This window comes from Emydura macquarii, unplaced genomic scaffold (assembly GCF_026122565.2).
Source record: "Emydura macquarii macquarii isolate MOO-44397 ecotype Brisbane River unplaced genomic scaffold, CSIRO-AGI_Emac_v2 contig_1644, whole genome shotgun sequence".
Lineage (NCBI taxonomy): Eukaryota > Metazoa > Chordata > Testudines > Chelidae > Emydura > Emydura macquarii.
In genome coordinates, this window is record NW_027131781.1 from 6,397,828 (window position 1) to 6,417,035 (window position 19,208).

General features: G+C 45.5%; 1 protein-coding gene across 1 annotated transcript in view; it reads left to right on the forward strand.

The window, feature by feature from the left end:
• The window catches only part of IGDCC3 (immunoglobulin superfamily DCC subclass member 3), a 163,036-nt gene that overhangs the window by 96,093 nt on the left and 47,735 nt on the right, over positions 1-19,208 (forward strand). Inside the window, exons 5-6 of the mRNA XM_067556091.1 lie at positions 6,190-6,327; positions 15,349-15,507. Coding sequence (XP_067412192.1) covers positions 6,190-6,327; positions 15,349-15,507 — 297 coding nt within the window. The remainder of the gene's footprint in view (positions 1-6,189; positions 6,328-15,348; positions 15,508-19,208) is intronic.

Sequence of the window (19,208 nt, forward strand, 5' to 3'; positions counted from 1 at the left end):
CTGAACACATTGCAGCTGGCCATGCAATATATCAGGAGCTCCCAAGCAGAACAGGAATCTGAGGTGCCTGACCTGCTGTGTGCCATGCAAACAAACAACGCCCGATTACAGTTTGCATTCATGGGGCATCTGCACACGGTGCACCACTGCTTTTGTGCACGTAAAACAAGCACGGAGTGGTTGGATCGCATCGTTATGCAGGTCTGGGATGATGAGCAGTGGCTGCAGAACTTTCGAATGCGCAAAGCCACCTTCATGGAACTCAGTGCAGAGCTCACCCCTGTCCTACTTTGGCACACAAGCTGTTGCTTGCCCATCCGTTTTTTACACACTGCCATCCATGCAAGCAAATGATACCATGCAAAGACACACAACTGCTTCCCTGCACACGTGCATGTGCAAATTCCATCATTTTGTGATAGGGCACAAAAATGAAGCATGCAGGTGATTTTCATGCATGTAGTGGAGGATGGATTGAATTGCCTTTGAAAATATGGCCCACGCTTTTTCCACATCTTCATTAGAGTCCAGCTTGCCTTGTCTGTAGTGCTGTGTCCTTCATAAGACTATCCTTCTAGCACACAAGTAACTGTGGAGAAGCCTCTTTGAACTGTTGGCTTGTCAACAAAGTTCTGCCATGCCAGGCAACTTGACATCAGTTGTGTAGCCTTCTATTTGGCTTTTGATCCATTTATATTTGTTTAGCCACTCCTTTAATTTTAAGCACTGTTAGCCTACAAAACCTACTTCAGTGTTTCAATCACGCTCCCTAGTGTGATGAAAATAAAATAGGAAGTCAGATCATGCACCCATAACCAAGCAAGCAGCCAACTGTAGGTGATAACTTGGTGCCTTCTCTTGCACAAAGTTCTTTCTGTCCTCAACTTCCTTTTTGAAGAAATAGGTGGTTTGCTTCTTGGTGGTTTCCATGTGTCAGAGGTTCTTAGTTTCTATTGCTTGAATTCTTCCTGAATGGCCACTTCTGGACAAATAACCCAGCAGTCTGGATTTCTGCTCTGAGATACAGAAACCTAATTTACATGTAAATTTCAGAGAAGAAATTATACTGCAGAATGAATGGTAATATGGGGGCCGATTTTTCAGAAAATGTGCATGTGCAATTGTGTATGGAAAATAGGTGTGCCATAGAGATAATCACGCATGCAAATGGTCATCAGACACACGGATCCTGCTGGAATTTAATTAGCCATTTTTTGGAAGATATACAAGCAGGAATAGAATCCAGCTTCCTCCACCTTACCTGTATGGGTCTGTGCGGCTGACAGATGAAATAAGGCATAAAAACATATATCGGTCAATCGAGCAAGCCGATCTGAAGCCAATTATACCCAAGGAGCAGATCCATTGAGCAAGAAGAAATTTGGAGATAGTTAGTATTGAGTGTAGAACAGCACTCTGCACAAACCAATTATGGAATTTTTGGAGCTTGAGATGTCCTTCGTGTGATACAGCATGGGCAGGACTTTAGGCTCAGTAGACAAGCACCACCACATCTCATTACCAGGAATCACAATCCTGTTGTCTCTTATAACTCTGCACTCTACGGCCCCAGACTTGCTGGGTTAGTCTTGTGTCACCCAGCCAGCTGTAATCCTCAGACATGGCTCTGTGGCCAGTGGTGTCATGGAACTTGGGCTTTTCCTTTCCTGAATGCACGTCTTACATTCAGTCTCTCGGCTGAATGTAAGAAAAGAGACTTTGGGAAATGGGGAAGGGCTGGGGCACAGAGATGTTGTGTATCAAAATCTGATGGGAGAAGAAAATGGCTTAACAGGTTCTGAAAGACCTGGTTGTATTTTGAGGCCTGTTACATATCTGTTTGCTTGATGTATGTGAATGGTAGCTGCAAGAGGAGAAAACGAACAATAAATTATCAGCCTGCTGAAGTTCTATCTAACAATTTACTGCTCTGCGTGATTATTTCACTCCGAGTGTAAAGCGCTAGCTGCTCTCATCTGACCATCTTCACTTTGAATGGCTACTTTCCCGGTTTCCTTTATGGCCGGTGTTTGTTTGCCTTAAAGAAACAAATCCCACGATGAAGACGTGAACATTGCGCAGACTGCACCGATGTAAGCGCTGTCTCACCAGCAGTGTCACTGTTAGCGTTTAAACGTCCTTTCACCAATATAGGCCTTGCATCAGTAGAAGTGTCACAGCGGCATGAGTGCCATTACATATGAGAGTTACCCTGCCAAAATCTCCTCTCAAACCTTTGCATCTTCTCCTTGCACTTGGCCTTGATGGTGGCGGAGGGTAAGAATTACACCTATTCATGTTCTGCTCATTACCTCCATAGTCAGGCTCATCTTTCCACCTGTTGGGGCTGTAAACCTGTATCATTTGTCCACCTGCAAAGAAATGGACCCAAGCCACTTTCTTCTTGGAGACTTTGAACTTGGTTTCAGAACCAAGACTTTGCTAATGGACCAGAGGAGATAGACTCATAGACTATAAGGTCAGAAGGGACCATTATGATCATCTAGTCTGAGCTCCTGCACAACGCAGGCTACAAACTTCACCCCCTCCCCCACTCCTGTAATAGACCCCTAACATAAGACTGAGTCATTGAAGTCCTCAAATCATGGTTTAAAGACTTCAAGGTATGGAGAATCTGCCAGCAAGTGACCCAGGCCCAGTGCTGCAGAGGAAGGTGAAAACTCCTCCGGCCTATGCCAATCTGCCCTGGAGGAAAATTCCTTCCTGACCCCAGATATGGTGATCAGTTAAACCCTGAGCGTGTGGGTAAGACTCACCAGCCAGATATAAGATGAAGATGGCTTCTGACCAGTGCTGGAGCCCCAGAATGGGATGGATTGTCAGTTTCTCACAGGGGTGTTGGTAAAAAAAAGGGACACCTCATGACCAGGTTGCTAGTTCAAGAAAATTAATTCTTTACTGCTGTTGCCTGTTGCCTGGAAGCATGGTCAAGGCTGAGCTCCTCTCTGGTAGAACTGCTTGCGGGCTGCTTTCTGGTCAGTTTTCTTACCCTTACAAATCCTTCCCCGTGAGATGGTTGTGCAATCGGAGGGACAAGCTGCCTGCCCCCCAACCTGCCCCGTGGCACTGCCTGCCTCACTGTTAGCCAGTCCCGGTGATGGAGTTGGAAGAACTGGAGAATAGAACCCCTGGGGGTTACCTGCTGTGGCGGCAGACCCGAAAGCATGCTGGCAGTCTCGCATACGTCTTCCCTCTCCTCTTCTACAGCAGTGGAGGTGGCCTCAAGGCAGCACACAGCACAGATGTTTCTTCCATCCCATTGATTGATTATTTTCCTGTGCCTTCTTGGAGCAGATGTTCCCGTGCGGCTTCCCTGCCCCTCTGTACTGACACCTTTTCTCCACCAGCAGGAGATCGAGCTGCTGCCGCCTTTTTGATCAAGATATAAAAACGCACCCCAATGGCATTTCTCTCCCTGACAGATTGCTTGTCCTTATTAATGGTGCACGGGACCTTTTACCAGACTGACCATCCTTCTCGTTGGTGCTACTGCCACTGTGACTGATTTCACAGGTGGGGACTTTCTGCCTCAACCTAAGCCAGTTTCGTTTAAGAATTGCAGCTTTTTTCCTTTTACCCCCCTGTGGTGTTTTGAAACTCATTAGGTTCTGCTGGTAACTCACTCGCCTAGAGCTTTTGACCGAGAATCGCTCCTTCATTCCTGCCCCCCCTCGCCCGCTCCGGATCAAACCAGTTTCCTGTGTGATCCTGACTGATCATTTGCCAAGATCAGCTGCCCTGCACGACAGGCTGATATTTTACATTCTCAGCCTCGGCCCTTCTCTGCAGCCCCCTGCCCTTTGCTTGCCCCGGTGCCAGCCCCATGGGAAATAGCACTGGTACACTGCACTCAGGGTACTTCTGAATTGGAGGCGATGAAATTGTAAGTGGTTCCCATCTGGCTTTGAGACCCAAAGGAGTACGGTGCAGAGGGGGAAGCGGCAGCACATGGGCGCTGGTGATAAGGGGCATTCTGCCTGCCTAGGACATATCCCCTCAGGGTGCAGAGTGGGGCTGTTGCAGTAACATGCGGCATGCACTCTGTACATTAACGGATACGCAGGCCAGCCCCCAAGCTGCCTGGCCAGGTCCCTTCTGGGGCTGCGATGTGCAGCTGGGGCTGCTAGCCGACAGCCTCTTGTGATCAGGGAGCAGCATTCTTCCTAGCTCCTGTGTCAGAGGCTTGAGGAAGAAAACAGGCTGTTTGCATTTGTGTTTCCCAAGGCATGACCAGGTAAATGAGGTCACGGTTCCAGCTGCACTCAGAACAATGAGGCTGCCCTGCCCTCCTTTTATAACATGGATGGCACATATGGTGGTATGTCCCCCCCGACCCTGCTTTGTATATTCCAAGTCTCCACCAAGAAAACAATGCTGGATTTGACACCTTACTGGGCTGGTTCATTCTCGTTCTCCTGGTGAAGACAGACACTCCTGTCATTAGATGGACATGTACATCCAGACCGGACAAATCCCTAGAGAAGACACCTCCTATCCCGCCTATGAAGCGGGATGGACAAGATGCTGTCAGAGAGGTCTTTTCCATTTGCCATTTCTGCGGTTTAGTGAAAGACATCAGTGAGCGACCCACGTTGCATTGGGATGGAGGGGCTGGTGCAGTTAAGAACCGACACGCGCCCTGGCTCGTCGCTTGAGCTGAACCCCACGTGGATCTTTCTGGGATTCCAACGAGTTGGGACAGCTTTTAAACCAGTTCCATTTCATTTTGGCTGCTGCCCCTGCCCTCCCATTTCTGGTCCTGGACAGAATGTAGAAATCTTGGGAACGTGCTTTATTTCAGTCCTGACCAGAAGCGAGAAGTACCAGAAATCTTGGGAGAGAACGTGTTCTTGTGAAATTTCCAACCCCGTTCTGAAAAGGAGAGGTGAGGCTGTAGTTCCTCAGATCTTCTTCCTTCCCGTTTTTAAAGATGGGCACTATATTTGCTTTTTTCCAGTTGTCTGGCAGCTCCCCTGATCGCCACAAAATAACGGCCAATGGCTCTGCAATCACATCAGCCAAGTCCGGCAACACCCCCAGATGCACTGCATCCGGCCCTATGGACTTGTGCCTGTCCGGCTTTTCTAAAACATCCGCTCAGTGCGCAGCAGCCGTCAAAAAAGGCTAACAGCATGTTGGGAATCATTAGGGAAGGGATAGATAGTAAGACGGAAAATATCGTATTGCCTCTTTATAAATCCATTGAACACTGCGTGCAGATCTGGTCGCCCCATCTCATAAAAGATCCATTGGAAAAGGTCCAGAAAAGGGCAACTAAAATGATGAGGGGTATGGGAAAGCTTCCGTATGAGGAGAGATCAATAAGACTGGGACTTTTCAGCTTGGAAAGAAGATGACTAAGCGGGGATGTGATGGAGTCTATAAAATCATGACTGATGGGGAGACAGTAAATAAGGACGTGTTATTTACTCCTTCTCATAACACAAAAACTAGGGTCACCAAATGAAATTAAGAGGCAGCAGGTTGAAAACGAACAAAAGGAAGTATTTCTTCTCACAACACCCAGTCAACCCGTCCAACTCCTTCCCAGAGGATGTTGTGAAGGACAAGACTATAACGGGGTTCAAAAAAGAACTAGATCAGTTCCTGGAGGATAGGTCCATCAATGGCTATTCGCCAGGATAGGCAGGGATTGCTGTTTGCCAGAGGCTGGGGAATGGCCGGCGGGATGGTTTGACCCCTTTGTACCTAGGCAGCCACCTGAAAATGCCAAAGTCAGGGCAGGCTGCAAAAGGAGAGCAGATTCTCCCAGCACTGGTGGGTGACACACAGTAAAGGTTTGCAGTTACTAAAAATAAACAATTGCAATATCTTTATTTATTGTATGTATTGGCTGCACAGAACATGCTTGTGGGTTTGGTCATTTCTGTCAAGAGTGTTATCTTGGAAATAACAATGTGCATGTTTAAGGCACACTTACACACACAGCTGTTGAGTAGCCAATGCCCTTGTTTTGTGTCACTAGTTAGTGAATGCATATAATGAAATCATTCGTTCTGGATTACATGGGCCACATCCTGTTCCCATTAGGCTTAATTTAGATGAACTGAGCCCTCGTGGGTTATCATTGTATTCTATAGCGTCACATGTTGCAGTTAAACACTAAGACCTGGTCTGTCTCCGTTAACAATGAGCATATCTTTGCAGGCTCCCATTCTACAGTTTACAAGGATCCCACGATTCTTGTCGGCCCAGAGAACCTCACACTGACTGTGCACCAGACAGCTATCCTGGAATGCATTGCAACTGGAAATCCCAGGCCCATCGTGTCCTGGAGTCGACTAGGTAAGCAACTGAGTGACACAAATTTCTTGGCACCGTTGATTGTCCTCACATGGGAAATAGTTATGTGCCATTGATTATTTATTGCACAGAGCAATTCAGCCTTTCCTTTACTGTTCAGGTTAATTGTAGCCTCAGAACCTCTTTTATCTTTCTGTCTGTGCTATAGTTTGTACTGTCTTCCAAGCTCCCATTTCAACTTGTTATTGAGGTGGGTTGGTTAAAGCTGTAGACATTTTATGAAAGGTGATAATTTTATCTTTCCAAAAAGTGACAGCCTTTTCTTTAGTTGCATCGAAAGCACCAATGTTGTTGGCTCCAGAGAAGTGAATTCATACACAAACACGTCTTCCACGTAAAACAGACTTGAGAGAAATTGTCTGTCTATTGAGTGATTTAAAATAAAACCAGGGAATGGGAGGAGTTAATAGCTGCACAAATAAAGCACTGAAGAATAGCTGCTCTGCAATGAGATCGACATGAAAACAGACACTGTCAAATTCCATGACACGAGTGGAGCAGTGCAGTGGTTTTTGCAATCTAAAAATGAAAGTTATTTTAAGCTCTGCCTGCACAAAGTTAGCCCGGAGAAAAGCACACAACGAAAGGATGCTTGCACATTTAACTGCCAAGCAGAAATCTTTCCTGAAAATTTTACCTGACAATGTATGTGTATGTGCACTGAACCCCGTTGATATTGTCCAAGCCTTTGAGTTGTTCCTTGAGAAACACATCACAATCATTTCATGCTCGCAAGATCTTCCCACCAGGATATTACATTGTCCCACAAATGCTTATGAAGGGTGATGGGCTATGTAGCTAGGAATGAAACACACTCTAAGTAGCTATGCTCACTTTAGACTTCAGCCACGCTCCTTGCTTTTTATTCATGAATCTCTGGTTCTCAGAACTTGATTAATGGTGGTCGTTTCCCAGTCTAGAGTCTTCAGGGAAAGACAAGAATATCCTTATACAGTAGTAATCCAGAAAGATTTTTCCACACTGCCTTTTCAATTCAGATTCTAGAGACTGTTAATACCACCTACCCACGTTTGTCATTAACTGATTTTTTCCCCTGAGCAATAATCATCATACTGGTGCTGTTTTAAAAACCTGGTGAATACACTATGCTGCTGTGTTACAATGGTCTCTTGGACACAAGGCTGCTCTACCTTGACTCTCAACTATAATAAACTACTTTATAATTGCCCTAATTATAACAGCTTATTGGCTTGTTCAAAGCACTTGTCTCCATAGAATGGTGTAGTAATGAAGATATAATAGCGTCGAGCCATGTTATCCCATATCGATTCAGTCCAACATCATCATCTAGCAAAAAAACAAAACAAAAACCCAACTTCTCTGTCACAGCATTTGATGTAGAGCTACCAAGTCAAAAGAAAATCCCATTATTTTTATTTCCACAAAAGTGTGAATGCTTCTCTCCCAAAGACGTTCATTCTTTTGTCTATTTCTACAATGATGTGAAAGGTTGCTTATGGATTAGTGGATCTAGGGATCCTTTTGGCTCTTCTCGAGTTATGTCAATAACATGTAAAAGTATCGGACATACCTTTTGGCATTCTTACACTCTCACAGTCAGGAGGAGGGGAAAGGAGACAACGTGACTTTGAAAGGACTCCAACTAGAACAAAACCAGCTGAAGGGAGCCTGAGGGCTGGCATAGAAGAGGAGGTATTTTCATGCCTGATTAAGTTTATACATGTGTAGCTTCTTCATGTATGAAGTTTACCTTTCTGGGGTATCTCCTACAATGCTGGTTCCGGAGGGATAATTTCAGGAGGACTCCACTTAAATAACTGTTAAAGTAATACAGCCTTGGAGAAAAGAACCATTCACTGTAAAATATACCGCAGTGGAGTCTTAGAGGAAGGTGGCCAACTTTGTTAGGCTCAGTTTCCGTTTTATTTAAGCAAAACCTAATATAAGTGAATAATTTTCTCACCATTTTTAAAGAAATCAGCCAAAGTGTGTTTGTCTCCATTGAAATATTTCACTTTTGCAGGATTCTGTCACATCCTTTGGTTCCTTTGCACCCCTCAACTTTTATTTTGCTTGCAGCTCCAATGAGATGGCAGTTGTTTTCATCAGAAATGCGTGCAAATATGAATTTTTGCATGGTTTTCTGTGTAAAAGCTGTCTTCTCTTAACAAATGGACCCACTTTTTGCTCTGACTTTGCTAAAAACCTGGCTGATTTTCAGTGGGAAACGCACTCAGTTTTGCTTGGAAAAAAATCACTCAACTCATGGGTCAATTTTTGAATGATATGCAATAAACATTCATTAGAGAAATTGTTCCGAAAGAAGTATAAAATCATTAAGGTGTTGGTTTGTTCAAGAAACGGAAGGTTTGTCCTTTCACAACTGTACACTTGAACCTGAACCCATATGTGTACAAAAATGACTCTTCAGGGAACTTCTTGCAGAGCCTTCAGAATGAATGATGATTTTTAATGTATTCCATATCAGCCTGTCCTTTATCTGACAAGCTGCTGATTTGGCCTCCATCAAAGGTACTGAGACAAAATAACACGCTATTTAGAGAGAGATAGAAAAGTGAGACAAGGAAGAAAGGGCAGTGATTATCTGATAGCGTTATACAGAAGTTGTCAGAAAGGGTACACAATGGGGAGGAAATTACTAAAGAAGGAGCCATTCAAGACGTAAACCATACAACAGTTGTAGGAGCCAATTAATTGGTAACTTATTGGACACAGAAGCTTGCAATAGATGGCTGACTGGTTGACAGGAGCACCATTCCCTGAAGTGTTTAGAAATAATAGAGTAAATTTCACCACTTCACACACTGAATAGTCAACTGTTGCAATGTATTCTAAATATGCTAATACGTGGTGTCCAATGTCTGATGGAGTAGAAGACCCATGTGTCTAAAAAGTAGAAGGCTACTGTGCCATGGTACAAAGAATTCACAAAAGACCTAAATGGTCAACATTAGAAAGTTGTTACTTTCTTTCTACTTGCTACTTATAAAAGAAAGGCACCCGCTTTGTTGCATATTCATATCGCCTGGCACGTTTTAACGAATTTCTGTAATTGGTGCTGATGTGCCAGTCATTTGCTTAGTAGGCAGAACAATGGAATCCGTTATGGTGAAAAAACATCACAGATACCTTGGAAAATTAAATAACTTCTCTCCCAAATCTCAGGGAACTTTCATCCAGATTTCACTGTAATGGGAAATTTTAGAACTTTATTTGTGTACTGCACGGAGATTCTTTGGGGGTGTCTTCTATTTGGAGTACAGCCAGCTTCAGTGTGATCAGTGTTTATTAATTAGTAACCCAGCTGCTCTTCACTACCAACCGAAACCCACACCTTAAAAACAACATGCATTTTAAGGCCCTATCAGTATTCCACCCTGCTGTTCTCTAGTTGATTCATAGTGTTGTTTTGTCACAATCTAATCAGTATAAAGTGAAATGGAAATGACCTAATTCTACAATCTCAGAGTAGGCTACATACTTAGGGCTCAATTTCTCCCCTAGTCCCTGGATAAGCTGTGTGACACTGGGACTCATAATGGTATTTCATCTCCTGCGCAATCATACAGCTTACTGGCTGTCAAAGTATGGCCCATGACCCATCCATTTTAGTGGTTCATCGGTGGTTCTTCGATTCACTAGTCATCATTTCTATGAGACCAGACAAGAGACCAGTCAAGCAGACAGTGAATGTCCTGGGGTAGGCAAGAAGTAGGAGGTCCACAAGATGATTTCTGTCACATGAAGTCATCCATAGAATTAAAACGTTAGACTGCTGGTATGGCTGATTTCAGAGGATGCAAAATGTCCTGCTTATTATTGGGTAGGCTCTTGGGATTGAGTTTCTGAAAGAGACAGTTGCATGTAAATTTGCTGGACTCATTAGGCCCATGTGAAAAGGAATGCTATTTCCAAACTCTGATCCTAAAAGGGATTGGGGGTGGGGGTGCTCGAAACCTTGCAGAAGTCACTTAGTACTCTGTAGATTCACACCCTGTCCTGGGTAAGCAGTTTGGGGATCTGAACCCATCTGAACCATCTCCATTCAAGTCCGGCAGATTGATTCCAAACTTCTGTAGTGCATGTGGTGTTGTAGGTGATTGACGTTTGAGCCACGCCACCCTCCCAGAATAATGTGCAGTCTAGTCACCCATTCACAGAGCTTGGGTTACAGGAAGGGGCTGGATGCATGAGGAATGCCACCTTCTCCTCCCAGTGCTCTGGGGAGAGGTGTCTCCACTCTGCCGAGTTGGCATTGCAATGGGAAGCTGTTAGTGCAACCATCGCTCTGTGTTGTTGGGGAATTCTCGCTCTCATTTTGACACATTGCCTCTTGACCTGTGCTAAGACTGTGAGTTCTTCAGGGCTTTGCCTTACATGTTTGTATGGTGCCTAGAGCAATCATAGAAGATTAGGGTTGGAAGGTACCTTAGGAGGTCACCTACTGCAACCCCCTGCGCAAAGCAGGGCAAACCCCAACTAAATCATCCCAGCCAGGGCTTTGTCAAGCCGGGCCTTAAAAACCTCTAAGGATGGAGATTCCACCACCTCCCTAGGTAACCCATTCCAGTTCTTCATCACCCTGCTGGTGAAAAATGGGACCCTGATCCTTGGATAGGCGTCCTAAGCACGGCCACAATCCAAGTAATGGTAAATTCATGTTCCGTTTGGGTTTGGGTTTGCCAGACTGGTTAGACTCAGAATGCTAACTTCTTTGGAGAGTTCCCAATCCGGGCTATTTTAAAGGGCTGTCAGCTCTTCCGCAAGCATTGGCAAACAGGATCCAGTGCACAAGCCTGTCTGGATTGGCTCATTGGCTCTCTGCTGCTCAGTGATTCAAAATAAATTGAAGGTCACATCAAATGTTTCAAACTCGTTGGAGCCCCTGGAGTTGAGGGAGCTGACCAGCCGTGTTTAGAGCAAGTTGGCTCTGTCGGTGCATTGGCATGGCCCTGTTGGTGCATATTTCATCATGGTGAGATAGTCTGTTGCAGTGGTTTTCGACCTTTTTTCATTTGCGGACCCCTAAAAATTTCGAATGGTGGTGCAGACCCCTTTGGAAATTTTAGACATAGTCTGCGAACCACCAGTGGTCTGCAGACCACAGGTTGAAAGCCACTACTCTCCTGAAAGATGTGGGCCTGGAGATTAAAGTGCAGAAAGCAGGTTTCCGAGGTTCTGTTCCTAGATCTGCCACTAACTCGCTGAGACTGTGGGCAGCTGTGTGGGGTTTCCCTGTCTGTACAACGGGTTTGAGAATGTGTGTCGGCCGTGCGAGGGGGTGTGAGGTGCTCTGTGTGTGAAGCACTCTGAGCTCCTCAGAGGAAAGGATGATTTTTGTGCTCTCTCTCCAGTTGTGAGAATGGGGTTTGATGTTCACAACTCTGAGGGCTAGGTCCGCGTACTCCTAACCCTAGGAGAAGGTTCATGGCTGTGAATCCTGAGTGAAGGAAGGCACTACCCTCTAGCCCAGCTGGGGACCTAAATCCCTTTGAGGGGCGAGGCTTAGGCCACACCCCTCCCCTCGACATTTTTGACTGGCTAGTTTAGGCCACTCCCCCACTCTGCGTGATGGCTTCTGGGAATCCCATTCTTAGGTGCCCAGCTCTCTCTACGCATTGCAGAGGGCGCCTGGGCATCTAACTGGGGGGGGTGAGGAGTCCACTGGGCACTTAAAATTAGGCAATGTTGAGTCCTCATTGTGGAGCTCGCCCTGAATACTTAGTGGTTTGTGGCCCTGCTCTTAGTGAAGCCAATAGCAAAACTCCTGTTGAGTTTAGTGGTGCGGGACTGGGCCCTTTGTCTTCAAAGCCCTGGAGATTCAGAAGGAGGGTGGAGCAGAGTCAGGGAGCCCAGAGATTGGGCATCAGAAGCACGCTTTTAACCACTTATTTTTCTTGAGCAGACTGAGGCTTGGCCTACATCTGAAATGTAAATCGACCTAGCTACGTTGCTCAGGGCTGCGAAAAACTTCGTGCGTGTGCAAGGTATTGAGGCCGACCTAACCATCACTGTAGATGCGGCTAGGTCCTCTTCCATCGACTTAGCTACTGCCTCTTGAGGGGGTGGATTTACTACAGAGACAGAAAAACCCTTCCGTCGCTGTAGTGTCTACCCCGCAGCGCTACCGGGTGTGGTTGTAGTGCTTGTAGTTTAGACGTCCCTGAGAGAGGGACTGTGAATCGAGCCAGAAAATGCCATCTTTTAAGATGGATCAGAGACTGCAAAACTCGCATGACTTGAATGGGGAGAGCAGTGCAGTTGCAGCTGTAGGATGGATATTAGAGCAACAAGGTGAGTGAAGTGATATCTGTTATGGGACCAGCTTCTGCAAGCTTTCGAGCGACACAGAGCTCTTCGGGACCTTTCCCCGACCTGAAGAAGAGCTCTGTGGACTCGAAAGCTGGTCTCTCTCTCACCAGCAGAAGTTGGTCCCATAACAGATATTACCTCACCCACCTTGTCTCTTGGATGGTGAATATGAGCTGGGAAAACTTGATTCCTTTTCTTTAGAAAAAAGATAAACTTAGCTGCCAGGAAAAATGTCCTCAAATTCTCACACCTCTGATTAATAAATGGTAACGGTAGAGACAAATGGAGACCTATAGACACCGATATTTGCACTGCATGGTATACCTGATGCAGCCTGGGTCTTTTATGTTAAAATTATCGAGCACATGGTAAAAGCGTAATAACCCAGACTAGCATTCAAATCACATTTTTGTGTAATATCTTAATTCATTTATACCGCTATACATCCTATCTGCCAGGTGCAGCCTGCTCACATATTTCACCTATCTTTCTACTGCCTCAAGAGAGAGATTTGATTTTACATCGATTGTAAATATAGGCTTCAAAAAGGTCTAATTTAAAGATTAAATCAAGTTCAATTTGAATTTAATTCAGACCTTCTTTACACTTCAGTTTAAATGATATTCAAAGGGAACAGAGCCTTCTTATTGCTCATTAAATACTGGACAGGTCATGCTTTACTGTCCTTTTTATGGCTTAGCAATTTACTGCTGCAGCACGTTGGCCAGCTATACAGTTACTTAATGACGTTGTTTTTCTCCATTTGAAAGATCTGAGCACCTTTCACTGTAACATAAATAATGAAGTGGCCGAGGTCTGCCTGCCTGATGGAACAATGAAACCTTTGAGTTACACATTTCCTGCAAAACATTGCAAAGAGCATGGGCAGAAGATGCATCTGCAAATTTCAGGGCATGTCTCCTGCTTTGTCTTTCAATCCATAGTACATTTTCCCACCACTCTCTGTCAAGGTGCCACCTGCAATGAGACTATTTATTTCTGCTGGTCTGATGGACAAAACCATGGAACACATGCTGCAGGACCTGCTGCTTTTTTCTTTTCTTTTCTTTTCATTTGAAAGACCTGGTTTCATATCTAGTGTCATCTCTTAATGGTCCTGTTCTTGAGGGCTTAAGTTGTCTTGGTGGTTGGATAAGTGGGTTTGCTTTTGGTATCAAAAGAATAGTTTCTGGAGGGAGGAAGAAATTGCATGCAGATCCCAAAGGACCCTAAACATAAATAGAAACAAACAGAAGAAATTGGTAGATGCCCAATATACCACAGATGGCTTGGAAGGTGGGTTGATTTGTGTTGGGTGATAATTAACTCATTTGTCCCTTCCTGCTGGGAGAATTACTATACTGTAATTGACCAATGTAGCCATTTAGCTGGCTCTGGATTCTTTAGAGGTAGGCTAAAACCTCCATAAAAGCTCTTAATTATGCACTACTATATTATGGAAGGAATTTTCTTCCTGACCCCAGCTGCTAATCAGCTTATTGCCTGAAGCATGAAGACCAATAGCTAAGATGAAAATGACAAGGGGCTATGGCACCTGTAGTTGCAGGGCTTAGAGGATACTTAACAACATAAAACAGAGAGAATATAAAAGAAGTCGACAGGCAGAATGTGGTGTCTCAGCTTCTTGGCTTCGGTGACCCAGTCACATTTTGAATGTCAACAACTTCATTCCCACAATGATTTGCACATAGATTTCCCATTGTCGGATTACGGGAGACATTGACACTGGAATGACTGTCTGTTCTATATCGCCATGGATATCTGCAAGCAGTACCATTCGCTGTCCCTTGGTATAAGGCTCCCTGCGACTAAGACAACTCAGTAGTTGCACACCCAGGTGGAGTAAAGCCAATCCTAGAATCGTAGGGCCAAGTCAATGGGAGTTACAGGTGCATAGCATCTCAGGATTAGGCCAATGGAAAATAAGAGTCTCATCTAGCTGATCCCCTGCCAATGAATGATTGTTCCCTACAGAACGTTTAAAGTCTGGTTTTATTGGACTTCCACCACTTCTCTGGGCAGACTATGCCGCAGTCTAATATCACTCACTGGTAGGAATTTTTCCTTAATACTGAGCCTAAATGTTCCTTTTTTCTTAATATCTCAACATACTTTTAAAGCACAACACACAAACCGGTTTGCTAGCTAGAGGAACAAATATAGGGAGAGGATGTGCTGTGTTCAGGTGGTAAGAACCCCCATGGGTGCGCCTTTATTTTTGATTCTGTAGGGCTTTTAAGCTTCTTTCTAAACACCAATGCAAGAAGGGAACAGGATTTCAGTTTCACATCTAATGAAAGGGCAGCTCCTCCAGCAACTAACCACCCCGTTCTCCACTCAAACACCCTAGAACAGGCTAGTGCTTATTTAGAACTGTGTTTGTCAGGCACCGTGTCTTAAAATACAAACCATAAAAAGCAGTGGCCTGATACTAAGGGGGCAAAGGCTTAGCTGAGGATCTTTGACTAGCTTTTTCCAAATGTCACATGCACAGTTCTAGTTGCACCATGGATGGCCTGATCTAAAACTCACTGAAGTCCTTGGAAGGACCCCCACCGACGGAGCATTGTATCATGCCCTAAGTACACGGGCCCAGCTCCCCTCGCTGTGGGCTGGAGAGTTCCGCTGAAAGGTACACGTAGTCATTTTGTCTTGTTTCTCTTCCAGATGGCCGTCCAATTGGCGTAGAAGGAATTCAGGTGCTGGGGACAGGAAACCTAATGATTTCTGATCTCACTGTGCAGCATTCGGGGATATACGTGTGCGCCGCTAACAAACCCGGCACGAGGGTGCGGAGAACGGCCCAGGGGAGGCTAGTTGTCCAAGGTAAGACAGAGTACTGTTGATTAATTACACCCATTCAACTATTTTCTCCACCTTTTCCTAGCCCTGTGTGAAGATCTGACCCTTGCCAGTTTTTTTACTGATGCTGATTCAGTTTTTTTCTACCTGTTCTTTGCGCTGCACGTTCGTTAAGAGCGGAAAGTTGAAAAGCCCGACACAAAGGGTACGTGTGGTCCATCCAACCCAGGATTCTGTCTTCCGACAGCAGCCAATGCCGGATGCCAGGGGCATATGCAGAAATTTAAATTTGACCCCTCGTGGAGGGGCACGTTCACAGTGAATGAGCCCATTCTTTCCAGCCCCCCGCCAGCCTTCCCTGGCCCAGGAAGGAGCTCGCTCTTCCTTCTCCCCCACCCCACCAGAGCTCACTCTTTCCTTCTCCCCTCTCCACCCAGCCTGGCAGGAGATGGCTCTGCCCCCCCGTCCCTCTGCAAGTTCTGTGCCCCCGATGATTATTGGGAGGGGGGCATGCCTCTGCTTGCCCCCCCCCTGTGCACGCCCCTGCCAGGTAATCATCAAGTGATCCGGTGGTACGTGTCTGTCTCCCTGAGCTGAGAATGACACCTCCAGCTGCTGTGTAGATGTACCTGGCTTTGATAATGGGGCACAAAGCCTTGTCTTTTGAAATCCCTCATTCATGTCCAGCCCAGGTCAGTAGAGAGCAGAAGCTATTGACGTCCACTGGTTTTTCCATTGCCTTTGTGAATCAAGTTGAAATGGCCCCGTCCAGTTCTTACCATGGCCACCTCACAAAACTGCCCTGTCATTAGTTAGCACCCTTCTTAACAGGCCCAGCAGAGAGCCTGAAGGCTGAATGGGCCTGGACACTGATTTACTCTCTCCCCTCTACCAGGAGTTCCTCCGGTTGAGGGTGGCCCGGGATAAGCAATGGATGCTGTGTTATAGCTGTTCTCTGTGGATAACACGGTTCCCTCCCCATGGCATCTTTTACCAGCATGAAATTATTTTGTACAATTAAGACATTTAAAACTCTGGCTCCAGAAGGTCCAGTGGGGGCAAGGGACCCACCGCGATGGATTCTTGATGGCAACAGATGATGAGTCTGAGCCACCCACTAAAGATTCAGAGTTGAGCACTCTGAAAAAGTCCTCTGCGCCATGACCCATAGTTCTCAGTGCCAGTGGGGTGCGGGGCTCTACCGTCTGCCCACAGCAGACCTGAAAGGCCACTTTTAATGGGCCTTCAGCGACTCCGCCAGCAACCAGCGCTCAAAAACTCACCGAGCGACCCGTCTCCATGGTGAAAGGAGCCGCCAGGCAACCCAGCTGGCAGCATGGAGCTGAAAGGCAACAAATCCTCCCCTAATTACAGGCACTTGCCTCCTCTTCAGGGCGAATCCACTTACAGCCTCTTGCATTCTCATCAGTTCACTCGTTAGCTGTTGACTGACGATAGCCTGAATCTCAAATTATACATCTCCTGCCGGAGTGGGCTAATTGAACCTTTCATGCTCGTGACAGGGGAAACGCTCTCCTTTCGTTGTGATGCTCACCTGTCAGTTACCGAGGCTGGGTTCCCAGCCGCCTCTCTGCTACCACTGAAGAAGCGAGATCAGCTCTAAAACGAAGTGATCCCCTTGCTGCATAAATTCCGATCGCGCAACAAATCTATTTCTTCCCTTAGAATATAGAAATTCCCAAATTGTATTTGGGAAGCCAGGCTGATCTGTGGAGAGCATTCAGGTCACAGGGTGCTGGCTCCTCCTTTTTGTTCCCAGCTGCTAAATCGCACTAAAAGAAGCTGAAAGTATGTGAAATTCCCTCCAGGTAAGCAATTGCTGGAGTTGCTACAGTGGTATTGTATCGTTGCCAGCGGGATGGAAGGGGGTCACACAGCAATCTCCCTCACGCAGTGGATGTTTGGGAACCCTGGCATTGAACGTTTACTTCTGTAGCACAAAATAATTTAGAATTGCTGTAAGGCCAGATTTCTTTGTGTGATGTTTTTCCTCCACTTGCACGCTCTGAGAGAGACACAAGTGATGCTCCACATTCATCTTGAAAGAGAAAGGTGCCGAATAAAAGTGCGGCTGATAATTCATACCATGAGTAGGCAGATTCAGGTTTTGGAGCAGTAAATCAGGAACTGCCTGAAATGCAGCCAGGTGCAGCTCTATAGTCTAAAGCCCCAGGATTTGGGAGAGGGCGGGGGAGTGGAAGGAAAGCAATTTAAAACTACTTTGCATCTGGTAGGAGAGCTTTTCCAAGAGGATGCATGTGGTAAAGACCATTGAGCCAAACAGGTTTGGGGAGCAGAAAAGAGAAGTTTACAAAAAATGCAGCTAGTTTAAAAATCTGAAAGTTGAAAAAATAAAAGTTTTCCCTATTGCTGACTGCTTCCTCTTTGGCAAGAACATGATAAGGAAAAGCTGTTGTGTAGCGGAACTAATTGCAAGAAAGCAGGGTTTAAAATCACATCTTTTGAAGACTTGGGTTCAGATTCTGATTTCAGATATGCTGCTGTAAATCCCGAGTTACTCCTCTGACTTCCATTGGGGTTACTCTGGATTTACACGGGTGTAACTGAGATGAGAATCGGTTCCTAGGTTTCTAATGAAAGTGCTGTCACCGGGAACGGCATCCTTGAAATGGAGAAAATGCGCCTGCATTAAGAACTGGAAGATCAAAAAGGTATATGAGTATGAGGAGCTGGCGACTGCTTCTCTGTGCAGACACAGCAGGGGTACCCAGCTCTTACAGTCGCTAGTGGAGCTGTATCTGGGAGCTGTGAAATTCAGATGTATAGCAAGGATCATCTGTTCTGGTGCTTTTTCTCTTTCCAAGGGCCAAATCCTTCCCCTGGGGAAGCCAATGGCAAAACTTCCATTGGCAACAGAGTTGTGCCCTCAGTGTGCTCTACCACTCTGACAGCAGCTTCTGCTTTCTCTGAACTTCGGTTGTCTGAGTTTTCACACCGAGAGGCACAAGCAATTGTTGTTCAAATGTAACTCAAGAAGAAAATGCTGAGGGTGAGATACAGAGAGACGGTGGGTTTTAGCTTTATCAAGATACCAAAGGTGTAAATTACATAATTGAAGGGGAAAAACCAGTAACAACAAAACAAAGGTCTTAGTGATTTGGAAGGAGCTCTGCTGAAATGCAGGGCCTCCTGAACAATGCGCAAGTCCCCAAAGCACGATATTCCAAAGTGCTAATAAATAATACTTTCATTCGCGAAGCTTCCTTAACATAAGGCTCTCAGCATTCGAGGCATAAATCAATTAACCTTTGCAATACCCTGTGAAGAAGGCATTCTTGTCCACGTTTTATAGGTGGGGAAACTGAGACAAAAAGAGGTTAATGTGATTTGCCTGAAGTCAGACAATAAGTTAGTGGAAGAGAACCCAGGAGTCCTGACTCCCGTTATTCAGCTTCAGTCACTAAGTAATGCCGTCTCCCAAAGATCTTAATGAAAATCTTGGCTGTAGCTTGGACTGAGATCGTCACATTTGATGTCTTCACTTTCTATTTGAACACTTATTCTATTTCAGTGATAATTATCTTTCTCGTTACAATCTCCCTTTTAGATCATCTAATGCCATCTTATTATCCCCCTGGGACTTCTCCTGCCTTCAAAGTTCAGGGGCTCAGTCTCTTTCTTTCATTGCCCTCCCCTAACCATTTAGAGTTCTTTGATCCCCTTTGTTAAGTCCCTCCAAAGAA